Source organism: Mastomys coucha, unplaced genomic scaffold (genome assembly GCF_008632895.1).
Source record: "Mastomys coucha isolate ucsf_1 unplaced genomic scaffold, UCSF_Mcou_1 pScaffold14, whole genome shotgun sequence".
NCBI classification, from domain to species: Eukaryota; Metazoa; Chordata; class Mammalia; order Rodentia; family Muridae; genus Mastomys; species Mastomys coucha.
Genome location: NW_022196896.1, coordinates 80,828,786 through 80,848,841, shown reverse-complemented (window position 1 = coordinate 80,848,841; position 20,056 = coordinate 80,828,786). Strand labels below are relative to the sequence as shown.

Below are 20,056 nucleotides of genomic sequence, written 5' to 3'. Positions count from 1 at the left end.
CTTATTCATACCTCGGCATTCTTATTTTATTGCTTCCTAGAACCCCAAACACTCCAGAAGAAGTGAAAAAAAGTCCAACCACCATAAAGACTCTGCCGTGCAAAGCCTTCGCTTCTGTGCTGGTGATGCTGAAGATAGTCTGCGCATGCACAGTACCGTGATTAACCTGCTGACGTGGGTTGTGCTGCTCAGCATGCCGTCTCTGATCTACTGGCTGAAGAACCTTAGGTGTGTTTATTTATGTCAGTATTGCTTGTGTGGTTCACACAGTTAAGTCTCTCTTAATAGATCCTGGCTGGATTCCTGATGCTCCATGTTCAGTAGGATGCGGCGTATTGCCTGGCATTAGTTTTCAGTATATTTCCATTCCCTCCTTAGCCGTGATGATATATAAAGTTTTCAGATTATAAGTTTCTCCAGAAATCAGCCAGAGAAAGTGAAAAAAGAATGATATAGAAACCATTTTATTATGTGTGATATGGAAAATGGATTTCACTGTGACTTTTCTGTACATGTCTTTTCCTATGTTGAGGTCATCGTCTCTTGTCCCAGTTTCTCTTCTCTGTTGGTCCCCCTCCTCTTTCCAAAACCTTTACTAAACAGCCTTTTAAAAAGTCAGTACAATGCCTAGGAATAAACGTAATTAGGAGGCTGAATGAAGCGGTGTTACATTTATTCGGAAACACAATGGATTCTGAATAGCCAAAGCAGTGCTGTACACAAAGAGCACTGTGTGCAACAGCTGTGCCTGCACACGACTGGTACAGCAGTACCAACAACTGCCAGGTTAGGAATGAGCGTGGAGGCTCCTTAACATGAATGAGTAAAGAGAATGGGGTGTGTATACACAATGGACTGTTCAACCATGAAGAACAAAATGGTAGTTTTTGCAAGAAAATGGATGAACATGGAGATTATCCTGTTACGGGAAGTAAGCTTGGCTCAGAAAAACAAGTGTGGCATGTTTTCTCTAATGTGTGAGATTTTTAAGAAGATATGGAAGCACAAGGAGGCTTTGTTACCCATTGGTGTTTTCACAGGATCACTGTGAATCCACAGGTCGCTTTGGGCAGCACATCTGCTGATCTGTGAATGTAGAAGGCCTTTCAACTCTCTAGGGCTTCCCTCAGCTTCTTTCTTCAGTGGTATATAGGTTTATTCCTAGGTGTGTCATTGACCCCTTAAAGGCTGTTTGCTCTTTTCGTTTTTAGTTTTACTCATTTATGTCTTCTCTCCTGTTGTGGTTAGTTTGGCTAAGGGCTTGCTAGCATTTATCATCTCAGAGAACGTACTGTCTATCTCATTGTCCCTTTCACTCTTCCTTAGTTCAATTTCATTAATTTCTCTCCTACTGTTTGTCTGTCTACTAACTTAGAGTTTAATTTGTTCCATTATTCAAAGATCTTTGAGTGCGTCATTAGGTTATTTGAGCTCTGGTTTTCTTTCTTTAAATCTAGGTCCTTATAGCTAAAGCTCCCTGTTAAAACTCTCTCTACTTTATTCCAAAGCTTCCGATAAGTGATGTTTCATTTTCATTTGATTCTACAAGTTTTTAAATGTCCCTTGATTAAGGAAATCAATACCACTAATTATTCAAAATTATATTATTGAAGTCGATGTACCAATATCAATTCTGTAGTTTCTTTTGTTTATTTATAATTTTATTCTGATATGATTTGGTAAGATATAAAAATTACTTTAGTGTTTTAAAGTTAAGACTTGCTTTAAGGCCGTATAATATGACTTATTCCTGAAAAAAGTGCTGTGGGCTACAAGAATGTGTATTTCACAGGTGGTGGATAGAATATGCATGTCTGTTAAGTACATTTGATATTTGAAGTAGTTAAATCTGAAATTTGAGGGAGGAGTGTGTGGGTAATTAAACTTTTGATGAGGGAGTATGAATGTCATTATTATACGTGGATCAATCTCTTCTTTTATGTCCAATACCATTTGCCTTATGAAATTTATAGATTTCAACATTCATCATATATATTTTTTACTTTTCTATCTTTTTGAAGGCTTATTTATCTTATTTGTAACTTTATACATGAGTGTGTGTTTGTGTGTGCATATGTCCGCATGAGTGCAGAAGCATTTTGAAGGACAGAGGCAGTGGATCCTCTGGAGCTGGAGTTATAGTTGGTTGGGACCCATCTGTCACGGCTTCTAGGAACCAACTCTGGTCCTCTGTAAAAGTAAACCACACTCTTAAATGCTGAGCCTTTGTATCTTGATGGACCATTTTCTTCATTAATGCATAGTTACCTTCTTTATCTCTGAACTTTTTTTTTTTTCAGTGAAGTCTGCTTTGTGAGCTGTCAGTGTAGCTACTTTTACTTATCTAGACGGGAATGCCCACTTTCCATCCCTGACTTACCTAGACAGAACGCTCACTTTCCATCCCTGACTTACGTAGACAGAACGCCCACCTTCCATCCCTGACTTACCTAGACAGAACGTTCGCCTTCTATCCCTGCCCTTTCAGTCCAAGCATCTTTGTCAGAGAGATGTTTCCTTCAGAGGGCACACACAGTTAAGCCCATTTGTATCTTAATTGGAGAGTTTAGACTGTTTCTATTTGGTGTGATTATTGAAAAGTGCACTTATCTCTCCTTCATCTTAGAGGTTTGCTTACATGCTGTTGTTAATGTTTGATTTGTTCCTGTCTCATTTAGTTACTGATCTTCTACAGAGATTCTTTCCCAAGTTCTCATGCGTGTGTGCCTCCTTCCTCCTCTTACATGTGGTATTTCTTTAAGTATCTTTTCCTGCTCTGCTCCTTTCATGTCCCTGAATTACCCTCGATAATTCTTATCATGAAGGTCCTTATTTCTGCTTAAAATTAAAAGGGTGAGTGTGCAGTGTCATGGTGTCCTCTAGGGGTCGCTGTCACTATAACCCCTACTGCAGCCAAAGCGTGCAGGGATGGCGGCTTTCTCCTGTGCAATTCTGTTGTCCCAGGCTGCCTGGCTCACTTGTGGGTGGAACTTCTGGTCCCTCTTACACCGGGCTGAAAAATGGCAGAATCAAGACTTAGGAAACAAAACCAGATATTGAGATCCTTTTGTTCATATTTTAGCCAAGATCCAGAATTTTGTTCAAGTTTAGTCAGAATTGAGGAAAAAAATCAGGTTCTCAAAGGCTATGGGATTCTTACTGTCACTGACGGCAGGTGATTACTATGGAATTTAAAAACTAATGAGAAGTTAGTTTACTTGAGCCTCCATATTCTCTGGTTTGGTATAAGGATATCTTAATGTATTTTAAGTCATTTGTTTTCCAGAGCCTTTTAGTCAGTTTTGAGTACTTTCCACACTGGGAGTCTTTATTTCCTCGGGAACTTCTGAGTGTACTGCCCAGTGTAAAATCCCGAGTCCAAGGACAGTCTAGAGAAGAATTGTTATAGCGGCTTTGTGTGCAGCCTAGGCTCTCATGAATGTGTTGTTACTGGAATGTTTTGAAAATTAATTTGACTCTAATCATTTAAAACCATAAGTTCTGCTTTGTTGACACATGTTCTATTTTTGTCCTAGGTATTATTTTAAACTTAGTCCTGACCCATGCAAACCCCTGGCATTTCTCCTTATTCCAGCTATAGCGATTCTTGGAAACACTCACACGGTGTCAATAAAGTCAAGGTATAGTGGTTTACGTTATTTCTTCCATGTGTCACTGAAGATTATCACTTTCTTTCTTGAAGCATACTCTTTATTTATATTCAATTTAACTGTTACTAAAAGGAAAGCCACAAGGTGACTATCACTTATATGCAAATATAGTTCATATGCAAATATATTGTGCTTGTTTTCAAAAGAGTAAGAGTTTTGTTAGAAAAGTAATGTTTTTTTTCCTTTTAAAACTTAACTCTGATATCTAAGATTTAACTTACCAAAAGATAGGAGCAATGTTAAATAGATTGAGCTGTAGCTAAGACTGACCTTTTGCTTCAGCTGAGTAATACGTACTAGAGGCCTTAGTGTGTGCTTGAGGACTTAGTGTGTGCTTAGCCCTTTACGCTTGTGCTTGTGTTTGACTGAGCCTTTGCTCTGGGAGGCCCCCGAGTTCTGAGACCCTTGCCGCTGTTCTAGGAGCAGGCTAAGGTGGAAGCAGAGGTGCTCCTGCAGTAAAGTCAATGAAGTCAAGGTATAATGGCTTATTTCTTCCATGGGTCACTGGACATTATCACTTCCTAAAAGGAAAGCCATAAGGTGACTATCTGACCCGAGCATATGGGAGGTAAAACCTGCAGCCAAGGTTATCCTCAGAGTTGGTGGCCAGCCTGAGCTACATTGGCCCAGGGTCTCAAGTAAGTAAATTATATTAGAGAAGTGAGAACAAATCTTGACTTGGCCACTTAATGCCTCTGTGCATAGACCTTCCTCTCTCTTCACCTCAGTTTCTCCATTTTCTGAGTAAAATCAAAGGATTTTCCCTGATATTCCTTTTCTTTAGAAATAATGCTTTCTCTGTTGTGATATTTGTTTGGTGGGTTTTTTTTTTCTTTTTTAAAATTTAATTTTGCTGGTTTAAGTAGGATTAAACTAAGCATTTTTGTAGCTATGTCTTCAAAAACACTATTATGTTAGGATAAGTTTTTAGAAGTAAATTGTGGAAATATCAACTGGTATTTTTCTGTTTTGTTAAGGAAAGACTAAACATATGGCTAATCTCTGAATAGAAATGTATTTCCTTTTTCTGTTTAAAACATGTTTTTTATTGAGCTTTATAAAATTATGGACAGTTTTTTTTTCCACTTCATAAAAAAAAAATCACATCATTTAAAATCACTTAGAAGTCACATGGTTTGGCACACTCCTCTTCCCAGCATTCAAAAGACAAGGCGGGTCATGAGTTCAGAGCCAGCTTGTGTTTTATAGTATATCACAAAACCTCACCTCAGAAAACCAAAACTAAGAGCTGGGCATGGTGGTACACAACTTTAATCCCAGCATTCGGGAGGCTGGGTCAGGAAAATCTCTGTGAGTTTGAGGCCAGCCTAGTCAACAAAGCAAGTTTCAGGCCAGCTAAGGCTACATAGTGAGTTGCTATCTCAATCAAACAAAACACCAAGAAAAAAGAGGATGATCAAAAAACTAGAAATAAATAAATAAATAAATGAAGTTTAGATAAGTACAAGGAAATATCACTTACAGTGTTAACTTTCCAAAGCTATATTAAAGGTTTACATATTTCATTTTGCCTCCAGTGTGATTTGTCTAATAATGCATATTTCTCCATCTCTTTTCAGTAAATTGCTGAAGACCGCCTCCCAGTTCCCACTTCCTCTGGCTGTTGGCGTGATTGCTTTTGGCTCCTCCCACTTATACAGGGTCCCATGTTTTGTGATCATTCCTCTTGTATTCCATGCGTTATGCAACTTTATGTAAAATTGGTCTTACAGAAGGAGAAGCGGTTCATGCCTTTAGGACCAGTGACACAGTGAACATACAGCTCCACCACCAGGAACAGCGAGGTCCTCTGGAGAAGCCAAGTCTATTTTTACAGTATTGAAAATAGGAAATTAGTTTTGTAATGCTTGAGGGAAGTAGTTGAAGCATGGTTTCAGTCCATGGTGTAACATCTGTATACTTGTCCTATCTGAGCAATTAGTGACGAGATGCTGTGGCCTCTGTCTTAAGAACTCCTGTACATACCAACTTGCTTTCATCTGCCATCCTACGGACCTTCTGGAGACCTAGAGATGCAGTGCTGTGTGCAATCTAAGTGAAACTTCTGCTAGTTCCGCCAGACTTTGTTTTGAAAAGTGGGTTTTATATTTGTTATCATTTACATATTCAAAATAGGTCTGAAAAGATTGTTAGAAGTAACAACTGTTTTCTCAGAAGTAAAATAGTCACGAAGGGGTCTGGTCAATTTTTGGCAGCCATGGTGGACAAAGTTTGATCCCTCTTCTTACATCTGTGAAAAAAGAGCCTCAAATTAAAAGGAGGCTTTTTTTTTTGTTAACTGCTACAATTCAGATTCAAAACAATGACATTTTCATGAGCTTTCAGATATGAATCCTACTATGTATACTTGGTGAATATTAGAAGCATGGAAGAGATTTATCAAAAGATCTATTATCAAAAGAATTTTCTTTCAGATTCTGCGTTGGCACAGTCAGTCTCTGCCCCTGACTTAAAGCCTTGCCCTAGTGGTTGCCAGAAGTGCCTGTAGCAAGGATAGGTTGCTAAAGGGATAACTTCAGAGGCTGAAACAACTCCTGGTTCGCATCATTTGTCTACTGAGGAGGAAGGGTCTCAGCATAAATACAGCAGTTTACTTGATGTACAGAACTATATACTAATGGGGAACAGTGGGCAGCCATTACTGCACTAGTACTGGAAATGTGAACACTGCCTGACTAGACTGCACACCTACATCACTCATTAAGAAGAGAATCTTGGTTTGTAGAGGTGTCTTCTAAGACTACCATTTTGCCACTGGGGGGGGGGGGTAACATTGTATTCCATTTCCAATTATAGTTCATTCTTAGCTACAGAAAAATAGGAAGGTTGGGAGCTTGAAGAATATAGTTGCCCTTTGCCTTCAGTTAGAATACAACTCAAGCTGAGTCAGATCTGTGTTGTAGAACCCTTCACTTAGATGTGTGTTGTGTAAATGCCCATAAGCCTTTCCCGTGAAGTCCCCCAGTGTTAGGGAATTCACAGTTGCACTTGTGAACTTACATCCTTCTCAGTACCCAGGAATGGTACTAAGAGAATCAGCTTCCTTTTATCGGCTGTAGCGCCCAGTGTCACAGCCTCTCAGCTACTACTGCCAACCGGAGGGCTGCGCCCACGTCAGCCACGTTAGGTCTTCCCTGGATCTTTCCTTCTTCAGAGCTGATCGAAGGGTCAGGTTAGTACCACAGAAGTTAGTTCGTATGAGTCTGTCACCATCTGACTGGCATCGTGCTTGTTAAGTATTCATATTTTCACTTATTAAGACTTTCAGCTGGGCAGTGGTAGCGCACGCCTTTAATCCCAGCACTTGGAGGCAAAGGCAGGTGGATTTCTGAGTTCGAGGCCAGCCTGGTCTACAGAGTAAGTTCCAGGACAGCCAGGGCTACACAGAGAAACCCTGTCTCGGAAAACCAAACAAACAAACAAAAAAAGACTTTTAAAGGCAAGCTGTTGTATTAGACATGGCAGACCCTTTAGTCTCTTGTTTTAGAAGAATGTCAAAAGGAATAAACTATACCGTGGTGTTTATTGAGTACCCGAGGGTGAGTTCATTGGATAATTACAATTTTCTCATGGCACAACACTTACGTATCTAAGTAGGGATACATCTGCTCTAATTTTGCTGGAGATGTGTGACCTCTCCACACATGCTGTCTTTCATTCTGTATTATAGACGTAGCTCAACTTAGTGGCAACTGAATACTTTAACTTTCTGAATTTGAACATACATCTACACACAGAAAGAACTTTCCAAAATTTGATGTTAGACTTTTTGACAGCCAAGATTATTTATTTATGAGATCTAAAGTCTCCCTCCTTAGCCAGTACTGCTCATGAATACGTTGTATCAAGTTTAATTTCTTACTCATGAGTAGTATATTTGTTATTAAAGCACATTAATTCTCACAACAATATTTTTTTCTGAAAGTACTAATTCCCTAAGCCCTTTGAGTCTTGTTTATGCCAGCAAAATATTTCAAATAATAGTAGCCTGGGTCTTCAGCCATTTGCCACACATACTCACAGATACACACTCACACATAAACACAGATGGGCATGCTTTGATTGAATCTTCATCAAGCATTTAGACACAGAAAGCTAGGTAGACTGATTAGGAAAAGTGCTATCCCTTAAAAGGAAATTATTTCTTATAAACACCACATACTTTTATCTACATGTTTACACAACGGTTAGTTATGTTAGAGATTAATACAACTAATTTGTGAGTTCTGCTGTTGTCATTTTTTTTTTAAGAAACTGACTTTTGGGGTAAATGTACTTATTTAACAACTGGGTTTTTGCTTGTAAATAGGTTGGGTATATATCAGACAGTCAATCTGTCTGATTATTGAGTGCTTAGTATTTTTGAAATTCCCTCATAGGTTCTTGCTATTATAATTTAGACCTGATAATTTTTTCAAAGATTCATCTTTGTGTGTACATACGTGTGCAGGTGCTCATTGTGGCCAGCAGATGGGTTGTGGGTTGTCAGTGCTAGGAACCAAACCCAAACTTTCCAGAACAGCAAGCACTCTTAACTAAGCCTCTTTCCAGCTTCTGGGCCTGGTAAACAGACAGTGCTAGTGCAGTGGTGTGTCTGCGAATGAGCACACCAGGAATTGAATCCGGAGCCTGGGTATGTTAATTATGTTCTGTACTATTGAGTAATACACAGATTGACTGGATTCATTTCATGCCAAAATTAAGTGAATTTTACTCTTTTCTTGGTTATCACTATAATGAAAACTTCTAAAGAAACCATTTATGTTTGATTAACACTGATTTTTGAGGTTGCCCTATGTCTATACTGATCATGTATTGATTAGTCTTTTAAATCTTTTTATATTTTAGTTATGTAATCTCAGCTGTCTATGAAGGGATACTTTTTACCAAGTGATCTATAATAGTATCTTTATAATTATCCCACATGTCAACATGACACATTTTCACGATGCTCACAAATTCATACAAGGCTTATTGTCTTATTCATTATCAAGTCCTTTTTTTAGCTTTTTTCTCTTTTCACTTATAGCATAATGTGTTCATTTCACCATGCACTCTCTCAATCTCTTATGGAGGATGCTGAAGTAGAGGGAAGCAGAACTCAGTTTTTAGTTCTTGAAAGCTTCAGGAGGCACATGGGAAGTAGGCCTGGAGAGGTGGTTCAGACAGTCATGTGCCTGCGGTGCATACACGGGGACCCATTTGTAGACTGCCAGAATCCACGTGAGAAACTGGCAAACTAGTGCACGCCTATAATCCCAGCATTGGGGCAGTGGAGACAGATCTTCGGGGCTTGCTGGCCAGCCAGCCTGGCCATATTGGCAAGCTTCAGGTTTAGTGAAAGATCCTTTGTCAAAAAATGGGGCGGAAAGTGATTGAGGAAGGCACCCAGCATTGACCGCTGCCCTACCCCTCTGACCTCTCCCTGTGCCTTCATGTAGAAACATGGGTGCACATACATGAACATGTACACACACACATACAATTAAGAGGTGGGGATCCACAAATACCATGAGGTAAACTAGAGCAGTTGATTCCATAATCATGGAATAAATTCAGTACCTCATAGTTCTCCTTAGACAGGTCTGAATTAGTGCACTGCCTTGCATTATTTGGTTTGGTGCAAACTTTTAGAATGCTGTATTTGAACATATAGGAAGTGGTTCTGAAAAAATAATTTGGGAAAAATCCAAAAGTATGTTGATGCATTGGATAACTACATTTTTGTTGATTGTTTTTCATTCATGTGGAAGATTTGTGAATTTGTACATCATAGGAAACAAGAGACTATGAAGTTTATTGAGGGTCACAGTCCGTTTGAGGAGTATGACACTTGCCAGAATAAAGGGAACCGTGAGAGTTTGTGTGTTTAAGACATTACTTCCTTTTGGGAAAGCTTCCTTACCAGGTAAAGTGAACATAGGACTCACTCTACAAACTGTAAGGTTGAGAACTGGAATTTTATTGCAGACTCTTGGAACAAGAAACATAATTCTGTGAACTTTCAACATAAGGTTTACTGATGTGTAAGGAAATAAGAAAGCTCTGGGCTCCTTACATTCCTAACTTTTCAGAGGATTAGGGGAAATGGGAGTCAGATCAGCAGTCCAAATGTGTGCTATAAATGCTTAAACGTCTGCAATTGTAAAACATATCGTGAACAAATAAAAACAGAATTTTATACATTGGTAACTTGGTTTTGAGAACAGAGTATGATTTGGAAATGCTGATAACAGACATGTTGTTACTCTGCTAATACTATAAATGTAGCCATGCAGCTGGGGTGACCATGTGTTTCAAAGTTGGCAGTATGTAAGCTACAACTTGATTAACGTATGTGAATAATAATTTTAAAATCAAGAACAGTTTTTTTTTTCAGTGCTTGGTGTGTTATGCTGCCAAAATACATCTGTATACTAAGAAACCAGTTAATTTCTGATGACTTGATATAGAATTGGTATCCTGAGTCAGAATCAACCTGTCATCGTTCTGTACATTGTTGATTTGAAACTATATCTATTGGTGTTTAGTCCAAAGTTTAGTAAACTTTGCATATCTGAATTCTAATCTTAGTCTAAGAAGCCTATGGGGAGCCATTTTGTAAAGTTCACATGCTATTTTAAATGTTTTTATTTTTAGTATTTGTAAGGTAGTGGTTACTATGACAAAGTTTATAGATACCATATAGTACTACTAACTGCTCAAGAGCCTAACAGACAGTGTATTTTGTATTTCATGTGTACTTTTTCTGTTTCATATTGGACTTTTTACATCCCTTTTTTAGGAAAAAAAAAAGGATACATTTAAATTCTTTTTAGGGTAATCTGTATTGGAAACTAAGTATTCTCACAGTTAGCAAACATATTTTACCACCAAAGCTAAATGAAACTGTAAGATACCTCTAGATATTTGTGCCAATGAACTTTTCTTAGTAATTTGAGGTTAAAACAAAAGTAATTTTTTCAGTATTTTTCATCTAGGACTTACAATAAATGTAGATATCATGAAAACATGTTCCATGCTCTGTTTTTCTTTGAAAATTTTCAAAGATTTAGAACAGTGTGTTCTGTGTTCTTTTGTGTCTAGTTTCCTGACATTGCAGGCTGGCTAAAAGATGAATCCACTCAGTAGTAATCTTTTAGCAATTAATTGAAGTAATCATTTGAGGTAATCAGACTTTGGCTTGTTTTATGGTGTAAAAAGTCAATTGTTTTGCACAATCCATTTTTGGTGTAGGTGTCTGGTTTATGCAGTTGCAAGCTTGCCCTGTGGGGTTTCTTTTGCTTTCTGTATGTCTCTGTTCAGTCCCTAGTGTTTATCCACTAAAGCCTAATATAGTATGATAAGGCAAACCGTTTAGCATGCATATTTTGTGCCAAATACTCTGAAATACAGTTGTTAATGAAAAGCCCTGGCATCAATATGGTATTAGATAAAACTAGAACTATAGCGGGTACAGAAGCCACCGTGGAGTCATGTGAACTCTAGTTCCTCCTCAGAGGAACAGCATAGAAACTGCAGTGTTTCATCTTAGTTTTGCTTAGCATCTTCTACTGCTTCTTTGCCCTACAGTACTATAATGTTGGTACATTTGTCATAAGTTAGCCTCAAAAGTGAAGAGACAGCACAGAAAACCAGGTATTGGTCTTGGTCGAGTGATGCTTATCTAAGTAACTGTTGGGGGCTGTGGATAAATTAGAAGAAAGGTAGTTTATGAGAGCTGGCTTCAAGATGCTCTGTCCTCTAGAAGGAGTTTGTCTTCTGTGTGCAGTTGTCTTAGCCTAAGTGGGAGATGCCCGTCCCTAACATAACCAGGCTCAGTACATGGAGGCAGAGGATTGTCAGAGTTCTTGTACAAATCTCCTCCTCCCCTGCTGTGTGGTTGGGAGAGAAATCTTCATTTTTGTTGTGTATAAATTAGGAAGTTGTGCTGTATCCTTATATTATTTTTAAATAGGCACTGATGTGTATCGTTTTGGAGGGATGCTGTGGTTTCTTAAGTTTAGGACTAACTATTTAAGTTTAGGACTAACTATAAATGTAGCAACATGCCCAAGATAAACCAAAACTGAATATACCCCATCACTGTGACCTTGAACTTATTTGGGATAAAACAGACTGTGCCTTAAAATGACAAAGCAATGCCCTGCGGTCTTGCAACTATATTTTACTATGGGTGGTCTTCTAGAGGTTGTTGGGAATCCCTTTCTTTCAAGTTGTTGAGATAAAAGTTTTAAGTACCAACTAAGCCACACTTACTTTAATATCACCTAGCTGCTGTCCCTGCGGCCACCCTTGCTTCCCAGAGCTTTCTGTTTTGATTTTTTTATTTTAATTTAAAATTGACTTAGTCTGAATATATGTGAGAAATTAGATTTGGCTAAAGTTTCTGGGGGAAAATATTTTAAGGATAGTCAGGATACTTCTATTTCTAAACTTGCTGAATATGGAAAAATTAATCACTGAAATGTATCTTTGTCTTATTGATAATAATCTTATCAAAGATGTGAGTTCCTTCTGAGACTTATGGTCATTGTTGTGGCAGATTGACATGCATTTTTATTTTCAAATAAGGGTTATTAGATTTATAGTAATGATTTCCCAGTGACTAAACTCAAATGAATGGAGTTTTTTTTAAGCACTACTATTTCACTTTCCTTGTTCTTTTTCCTGCCTCATTATTCTTATGGTATCAAGGGAGAATTAGCTCCTTTGTTTTTAACTTAATGTAGAGTCTTATATTTTTATGTATTGATTTAAAATAATGAGTATAATTTCCATTAAAGTCCAAATTACTCAATTTATAGTATAATCAAATTCCTTGCCCAAAGCTGCCCACATTTCTGAGAACTCAGTCTGTCGTTTATTTTTACATGTTACTTTTGGGCATAAATTCAATCAATGTATTTCCTCCTAGTTCACCTCCATTAAAATTATGTAGAAATGACAATATGTCTTTTTTAAAAGCCTGGTCAGATTGACAGAGAAGTTGTGCAGGCAGTGGGTATATGATGAGATCAGTTCTACCTTGCGGTTAAGCGTTTAGAGCACACACTCCTCGTGGCTGCTGAGGGAGACTGTGTACAGTGAGTATTTATTTGTACACTGGTTAAGTTCTCATCCATAAAATATAGTGTAGTAACAATGCGTCGTGCAGGGAGCCTGTACTGATGCGAGCGCTGAGAACAGCCTCGGCGCAGATCTCCCTGTCTCAACATGCATGCTCGTCTCCAGTGCCGTGTGCCGTGTGCAGTGCACTAAATACACGTGCGTGTAATTTTCTGTGTACTTTCTGGTATGGTATAATTAACACTGTTACATTTAACCGGTTGTGATTCAGGGGAAAGTGCTACTTATTCTACTTTGTAGAGTGTCGTGAGTGTTTTTACCTGTGTTTCAGCATTATGATGTAGTTTTATTATGTGAATATTTGCCTTCCGTCTCCGCTCAGGTATTAACGTGTAGCGATTTTTGGTGCTTTGTTTTTAATTTGTCATAATCTGGTGTTCTGAATGTTCAAAAATAAATTTGGTGAATAAGCACGTTTGGTACAAAGATTGTTTACTGGTTTTCGTACTCTGCAATGCTGTCTCGGAAGAGAAAGCTTTACCTGTGTCTTCACCTGACCCTTTAGTGAAAGCCGTGCATGAGCACAGGACGCCCTTGGGATCTGGGGAAAGCTGACAGTTCACAATTTGGCATTTTGTAGTTTTTCCACATACATCTCTGTGGACACCTCATGGTTCGTAGTCTGTTTTCAGGACTCTTCTGGAGACTGACTTTCCCTTTTTTCATGTGCTAACTGGATATAATCCTATATATAATATATATGTGTGTATATATATTCTTATATATGTATATATATTCTTATATGTAAGAATATATATAAGTATATATATACACACACATATATATATATTCCTATATCCAGTTATATAATCCTATATAATTAATGTGCTCAGGTTCTAGCACAGAAAGAATGAAAAGGATTTAGGCATTGTATGCAAATGTATAGGTTACTCTGCAGTTAATCAGAGTAGTGGCTTTTGGGAGTAGAGGAGAGTCCTTAGGCTCTAGGTAACAGATTTTTCTGAAGTTTGGTAGACATTGTATTAGTCAATAAACCTAACTTCTTAGGGCATCTAGAAGCAACTGGAGAGATTTTTATAATTCCAGATTTCCAAGTGACAGTAAGTTGAAAATTTAAGATAAATTCAAACACTGTTACAGAATTGGACAGAAGGATTCAAATGAGATAGGATATTACTTGGGGGACATGTTTCTTGTATTTTTAGCCAGCATCCCTAAATATGAGTAAATATTCATTATCTCTGTATACAAATACTGTATATGTTATTACACAGGCCAAAAAAATGTCCGTTTTAAGATTGAGAGCCAGAAAACGAGATTGCTCAGTTAGTAAAGTTCTTGCCTGGCACGTGTGAAGACCTAAGTTTAGACACACGTATTCACATGCACTTGTGTGTGTTTGTGTGTGTGTGTGTGTGTGCGCGCGCGCATGTGTGCAGCACACAAGAGAAGCTAGGCATGGCAATCCATGCCTATAACCCTGGCGCTTGGGAGGCAGGAGATGGAGACGGATATCCCTGGAGCTCGTTGGCCAGCCAGCCTGGACAAATCAGTGAGTTCCAAGTTCAATTAGAGACTTGTCTCAAAAATATAAGGTAGAGAGCTAATGGGGTGGCTCAGTGAGTAAAGGGAGTAGCCACAAGGCCTGAGAATCAGTTCAACCCCTGCAACCCACACGGAGAGAACCAACTCCAGCAAGTTATCCACATACTACACAATGGCAAGGTTCTGTATTGACGTGTGTGTGTGTGTGCGCGCGCACGCATGTGTGCGTGCGTGTGCGTGCGTGTGACAGAGACAGACTGACAAAGAAAAAGGGTTTTACTATGTAGCCCCAGTGGGCCTGAAACTCACTCTGTACACCATGCTGGCCTGGAAATCACACAAATGTGCCTTCCTCTACCGTGTTAATGCTGCAATTCAAGTGTGCACCACCATTTCTGGCAAAGTAAACTTTTAAAAAAATTGCATAATAAAATAAAAATAATGTGGAGGAATGTTGAGGAAGATGCTGGTCCTTAACTGCTGATGTGCACCCTACTGTAGGTATGCCTACATACACTGAAAATGCTAGAACAGTAGTAATATCAATTTGTTTTTCAACTATTTTTAATGGTGAGAGATATATGTCTAAGTTATTCTTTCTAGTAAAGCTGAAAGGAGTAGATAACGGATTTTCTTTTGTTCAGGCATTACCGTCATTTTCACCTTGGGACTTTTGGGAATGGTGTTTTGAAGGTGCATCAATCTATGATGGTTATGTTAATTTGAATATAGTGGATATTTAGTAATGTAGTCCATTAATGCCGTAACCATCCCATATAAACTACAATGTTTATTTGGAAATTTCATTTCCGCAAAACACCTCTCTGTCAGGCTGGTTCCACACTCTGTCTGCAGCACTCCTTGGCATCTCCAACATCTTGGAATCTCTAACACAATCCAGGCTTCACTTTCCAGCTTCATGCAATGGCCTCTTCAGGCCTCCATGCAGAGACTCCACTGTAAGAGGCCTGATCTCAGGGGCTTTCCATAATCCCTTTCCTGTATTGTTCTTGACTATATTCCAGAACCAAATGGCTGAAGCCACCAAGTTCTTCAGGGACTGGAACCTGGCCTCCTCCTTGAATTACTTTTGCATAAATTTGTTGCATAAATATTGTTGTTTAGACCTAGGAAATCTCTCTGGCCTTTTCCTTTAATAAATTGCAGGATTAGCTGGGGAGGGTCTTGTCCTGAAGACCCTGAAGAATTGAACTCTAGAGGAAGAGTCAGTCCTCTTAACTTCTGAGCCATCTCTCCAGTCCCATATTCCTTCTTTAGAGAACTCCGTTCAGGTCATTGGCCCATCTATTGATTTCATTTATTGATTCCCTTTTATTCCATTTAGCACCAGGTTTTGCTTTAAACTTCTCAGCTCCTTGGGCCATCTGACACTCCATTTCTCCTCAGACTGTACATTTTGTTTTTTTTTTCAAGCATTTGTTTGTTGTCCCACGTGTACTTTTCACTGTAGATCTGCATAAGAGTGAACACTAACAACCATATACGTTGTCAATAATAAGCTGTCATGGGTGATATTAGCCTAAAACACCTCAGTTCAACAACTGGTGGATTTTTTTCAGATAAGGGCAAAATTCAGCCACATTTTTCAGCCATAATAAATAATCACAAGAATGGTCTCTAATATTCTTCCCTCTGAAACCTCATGAGCTGGGTGTCCACCACCGTCTTCCATATTCCTACTAGGATGGCTTATTAATCCTACTTTAAGCAGTCTACTGCTTTTCTAGTCCCGAGTCCCAGAGCCTTCCATATTTTTCCAACAAGCAGCATGGCCAGGCCTGTTGCAGCAATACCTTATTCCTTATTCCCACATATTTGCCTTAGTGACTGTTCTATTGCTATGAAGAGACACTCTAACTAAGACAACTCTAATAGAAACAAGCATTTGTTTGGAGGGTTAGGTACAGTTTCAGAGGACTAGTCAGTGATCATGGTAGAAAGTAGATGGGCATGATGCTGGCATGGTAGTCAAGAGCTTTACATCCTGATCCACAGGCAGAGAGATACTGGGCCTGGTATGGGCTTTTGAAACCTCAAAGGCCACTCCAACAAAACCATTCCTACTCCAACAAGGCCACCCTTCCTAACCTTTCCCAAGCAGTTTCACTAACTGGGGACCAAATATTCAAACATGAGTCTGTGGGGGCCATTCTCACTTATACCACCACACCCCTCCTTTTCTTAAAGGTATAATTTGAGGTTTTTAATGAGATATAAATACAATCCTATTTGGTGGCCTGGGGATCTGGCTCAGTGCTGGAACACTTGCCTAGCTAGCTTGAAAGACCCAGGTTACAGACACCAGTGCTTAAAAAAAAAAAAAAGTGACATGTATGTGATTAATACACATATTCACTCTGAAATAATTACACAAGCCAAATCATCTCTCATATTTAGTGTGCTTGAACATGGTGTGTGTGTGTGTGTGTGTGTGTGTGTGTGTGTGTGTGTGTGTGTGTGTGTAGAATATTACACTTCCACCAGCAGTGAATAAGGGGGCTCCTTTTTGGATCTCTTTCCCAGCATTTGTTGTATGTCTGTTTTCTTCTTGATAGCCATTTTGACTAGGATGAGACAGAATCACAAAGTAGTTTTGATTTGCCTTTTCCTGCTGGCCAAGGATGTTGAACAATTTTAAAAGTATTTATTGGCCATTCATATTTCTTTTTTTTTTTTAATAAGAGGTTTTTTTTCAATTTATTTATTTTATGTGAGTACAATATTGCTGTCTTCAGACACACCAGAAGAAGGCATCAGACCCCATTAGAGATGGTTGTGAGCCACCGTGTGGTTGCTGAGAATTGAACTCTAGAGGAGGAGTCAGTTCTATTAACCTCTGAGCCATCTCTCCAGTCCCATATTTCTTCTTTTGAGAACTCTTTTCAGGTCAGTAGCCCATTTATTGCTACTCAGTTTTGAATTTTGATATTTACATTTTTTTCAGTTCTTTGTATATTCTAGATATTGGCTCCCTGTCCCAAGTATAGCTGTGAAAGATTTTCTTCCATTCTGCGCATGGTCTCTTTACTCTGGAGATAGTTGCTATGCCAGGGAGAAACTTTATAATTTAATATAATTTTATAAATGTAATCCCGTTTGCCAGTCCCTGGGACTGTGGTCTGTGCTATTGAATTTCTGGTCAGAAAGGTTTTACTAGTAACTATCTTGAAATGGTTTCTCTGTGTGAGATGATTTTTCTCTAGCAGTTTCAGTGTTTCAAGTCTTAAGGACTGATCCATTTTGAATCTTATGTGGGATGAAAGATAGGGATCTAGTTATTGTAAAGATAAAAACTAGGTTTCTAGATCAGAAATTCTTAGTAACAAACAGCATGGATGTCAGTTTCCTCTGCAGGCTTCTCTGCTGAGTGCGCTGTGAGGAGACCCAAGATAAACCTTGAATATGCGGAGAGATTTTTTTTTGTTCTACACTATAAAAGGAACCAACTGTCCTGTCATGAATCTGACGGTTTGTATAAATGATGCTCCTGCCTCCACCCCCGGAGGAACTGGTGTGCGCATGTTACAGTCCTATGGAATGTAAGCAGATGGGCCTGGGATTCATTTTCAAATGTAAACATGGTAATGGAGAGGAACATTAAACAAGCTGTGTGACACTCTTTATAGGCATTGGCTTCTTCTGCTCGAGAAGTCAAGCCATATGGAAACTTGATCACATTCCAGAATTATTTTTACAAGGTAGAGATGCTGCCTCTCTGCATCCTGCATGTTGTTAGTGATGTCGAAGGACCAAATGATTGGCATCTTCACTGAGTAGGCCAACACTGTCAGGACCTCAGTTGCCATCTGCTGCTTGAGGGAGGCAGAAATGAAACAAGTGGGCCGGCCACCTTTGGGGCATTCTTGTGATGCTGAAGTTGAGAAGCCTCTGTGAAGCCAGTCAGGGTTAGGTTTGACCTGGAACTTGTCCTGGTTCTACAATGTGGAGAGATCGCAAACAGGGTTAATATCTCTGTTGGGATAGCCAGAAAATGGCCTGTCTTATTTCCTAGACTCCCCAAGGCCTTACATACAGTGGGATGTGGTGACACACATCTGAAATCCCAGAGGTGGAGAGGAAACATCAAGAGTTTAAGGTCCCTGGGCTATCCAGTGAGACCCTATTGCCAAAAAATACAAAAACAAAACAAAACAAAAAACAAAACAACAACAACGAAACAGAGGCGGAAAGAAAAGAGGAGAAAGGTAGATTAATAATTCTCGGAGATTCTGTAATGCAGTTAGGTCTTTTGGTAGCAAATGCTTCTAGCTGATAGCCTTTTAGCCTTCATCCGTGCTTCAGTTTTGAAGAAAGGAAAGTAAATCATAAGAAAGCAAAAAAGTGTGTATTTTAATAAACCCTTCTGGCCTACCGAGGGAGCCCTTCAGACTTGTCTGATGTGTCTTTCCCTTGAATAGTCATTTGAGTTCCCTCTGTACCAGGATTCATGCCAGAATCATTTAGCTTCTCCTTGTACTTTTAAGAAGAAAGAAAGCTAAGGGCTTCCAGGGGTGGCTTACAAGAAAGGAAGTAGGCAGAGAGAAATGAAGCAATTTGCTTGTAGTGGGGTCCAAACTAGGTTACCTGTGATTATCCAAGGAAGTGTCCTCGGCTGCAGGCTTGCAGTGGTAATAATGTGGTTGATTTCACATTCTCTGCTGAAACCCTTTCTCACCATACTCACTCCCTTTTGCCTTGGCAGGGAGAAAAGGGCGTCCAATGTTCTACCGAAAGATTGCCATTTGCTCTTTCTATACTTTTTTTTTTTTTTTAGAGGTAACATCTAATTCTGTGGCTTTAGTATTATGTTCCTGGTAGATGATTCACCAGGCCAGGCAGACTTGCTCACTGAATAGAGCTGAGTCAGTGTAGCTCATTTAGCCTCCGACTTTGTCCTCATCTACAGACTAGAAATATCTACTCACAGTCCTGGTGTGATGATTTACTTTGCCTTGCTACATGCGTATGATACAATAGGGGCTCTAAATTGGAGCTTTTTCTTCCAGCCCTCCACTCTCTGCTCGTCTGCTCCACAATGACTTCAGAAACAGTGCTGCATGACAGCCCAATTTTAGATCTGGACAAATTTAGTTCTAGAACATTCTACCATATCACGTAGCTTCTGTAAATACATTGCTCCAGGAAAAGAACCTCACCCATTCATATGAGCTAATTTGGATTTCCATTCTTAATACTGTGCGTTTTAAGAGATGTTAGTTAAATATCTTTTATCTATTTGTGTGTGTGTGTGTGTGTGTGTGTGTGTGTGTGTGTGTGAGTCACACATGCCATGCCATGGTGTACATATAGAAGACAATTTTGAGGAGCTGGTTTTCTCAACATGCCTTCACCAGGGGATCCAGGATCTAACTCAGGTCTCTAGGCTTGTGCAAGTGCCTTTACCACTGAGCCATTTCCCTGCCATTTAACTAACTGTCAAATATGCTTCATAAAATATCATAATAGTGAATCAGAATATTCCAACTCTTGAGCTCCACTCCCAGGCACTCTAACATGCCCAGAATCAGAGGTGAGGAGGACCCAACATCTGTCCCAATACCTGGAGTAACTGGGACCAGTGGTACCAGGCACACAGGAACTCTGCCAGCCCAGTGGCTCAGGTTCCTTCTAGTCTGTCTGGGCCAGCAAGTGCCCTGAGCAGATCTTGGGCACAAGCTCCACAGCGAGTCTCACAACACCCAGAGGAA

At 39.3% G+C, this 20,056-nt stretch overlaps 1 protein-coding gene across 1 annotated transcript in view; it reads left to right on the top strand.

The window, feature by feature from the left end:
- The window catches only part of Pgap1 (post-GPI attachment to proteins inositol deacylase 1), an 84,688-nt gene extending 71,454 nt beyond the window's left edge, over nucleotides 1-13,234 (top strand). Inside the window, exons 25-27 of the mRNA XM_031367502.1 lie at nucleotides 41-228; nucleotides 3,537-3,641; nucleotides 5,252-13,234. Of these exons, the coding sequence (XP_031223362.1) occupies nucleotides 41-228; nucleotides 3,537-3,641; nucleotides 5,252-5,390 (432 nt within the window). The 3' untranslated portion in view covers nucleotides 5,391-13,234. The remainder of the gene's footprint in view (nucleotides 1-40; nucleotides 229-3,536; nucleotides 3,642-5,251) is intronic.
- Nucleotides 13,235-20,056: the final 6,822 nt, after the last annotated feature.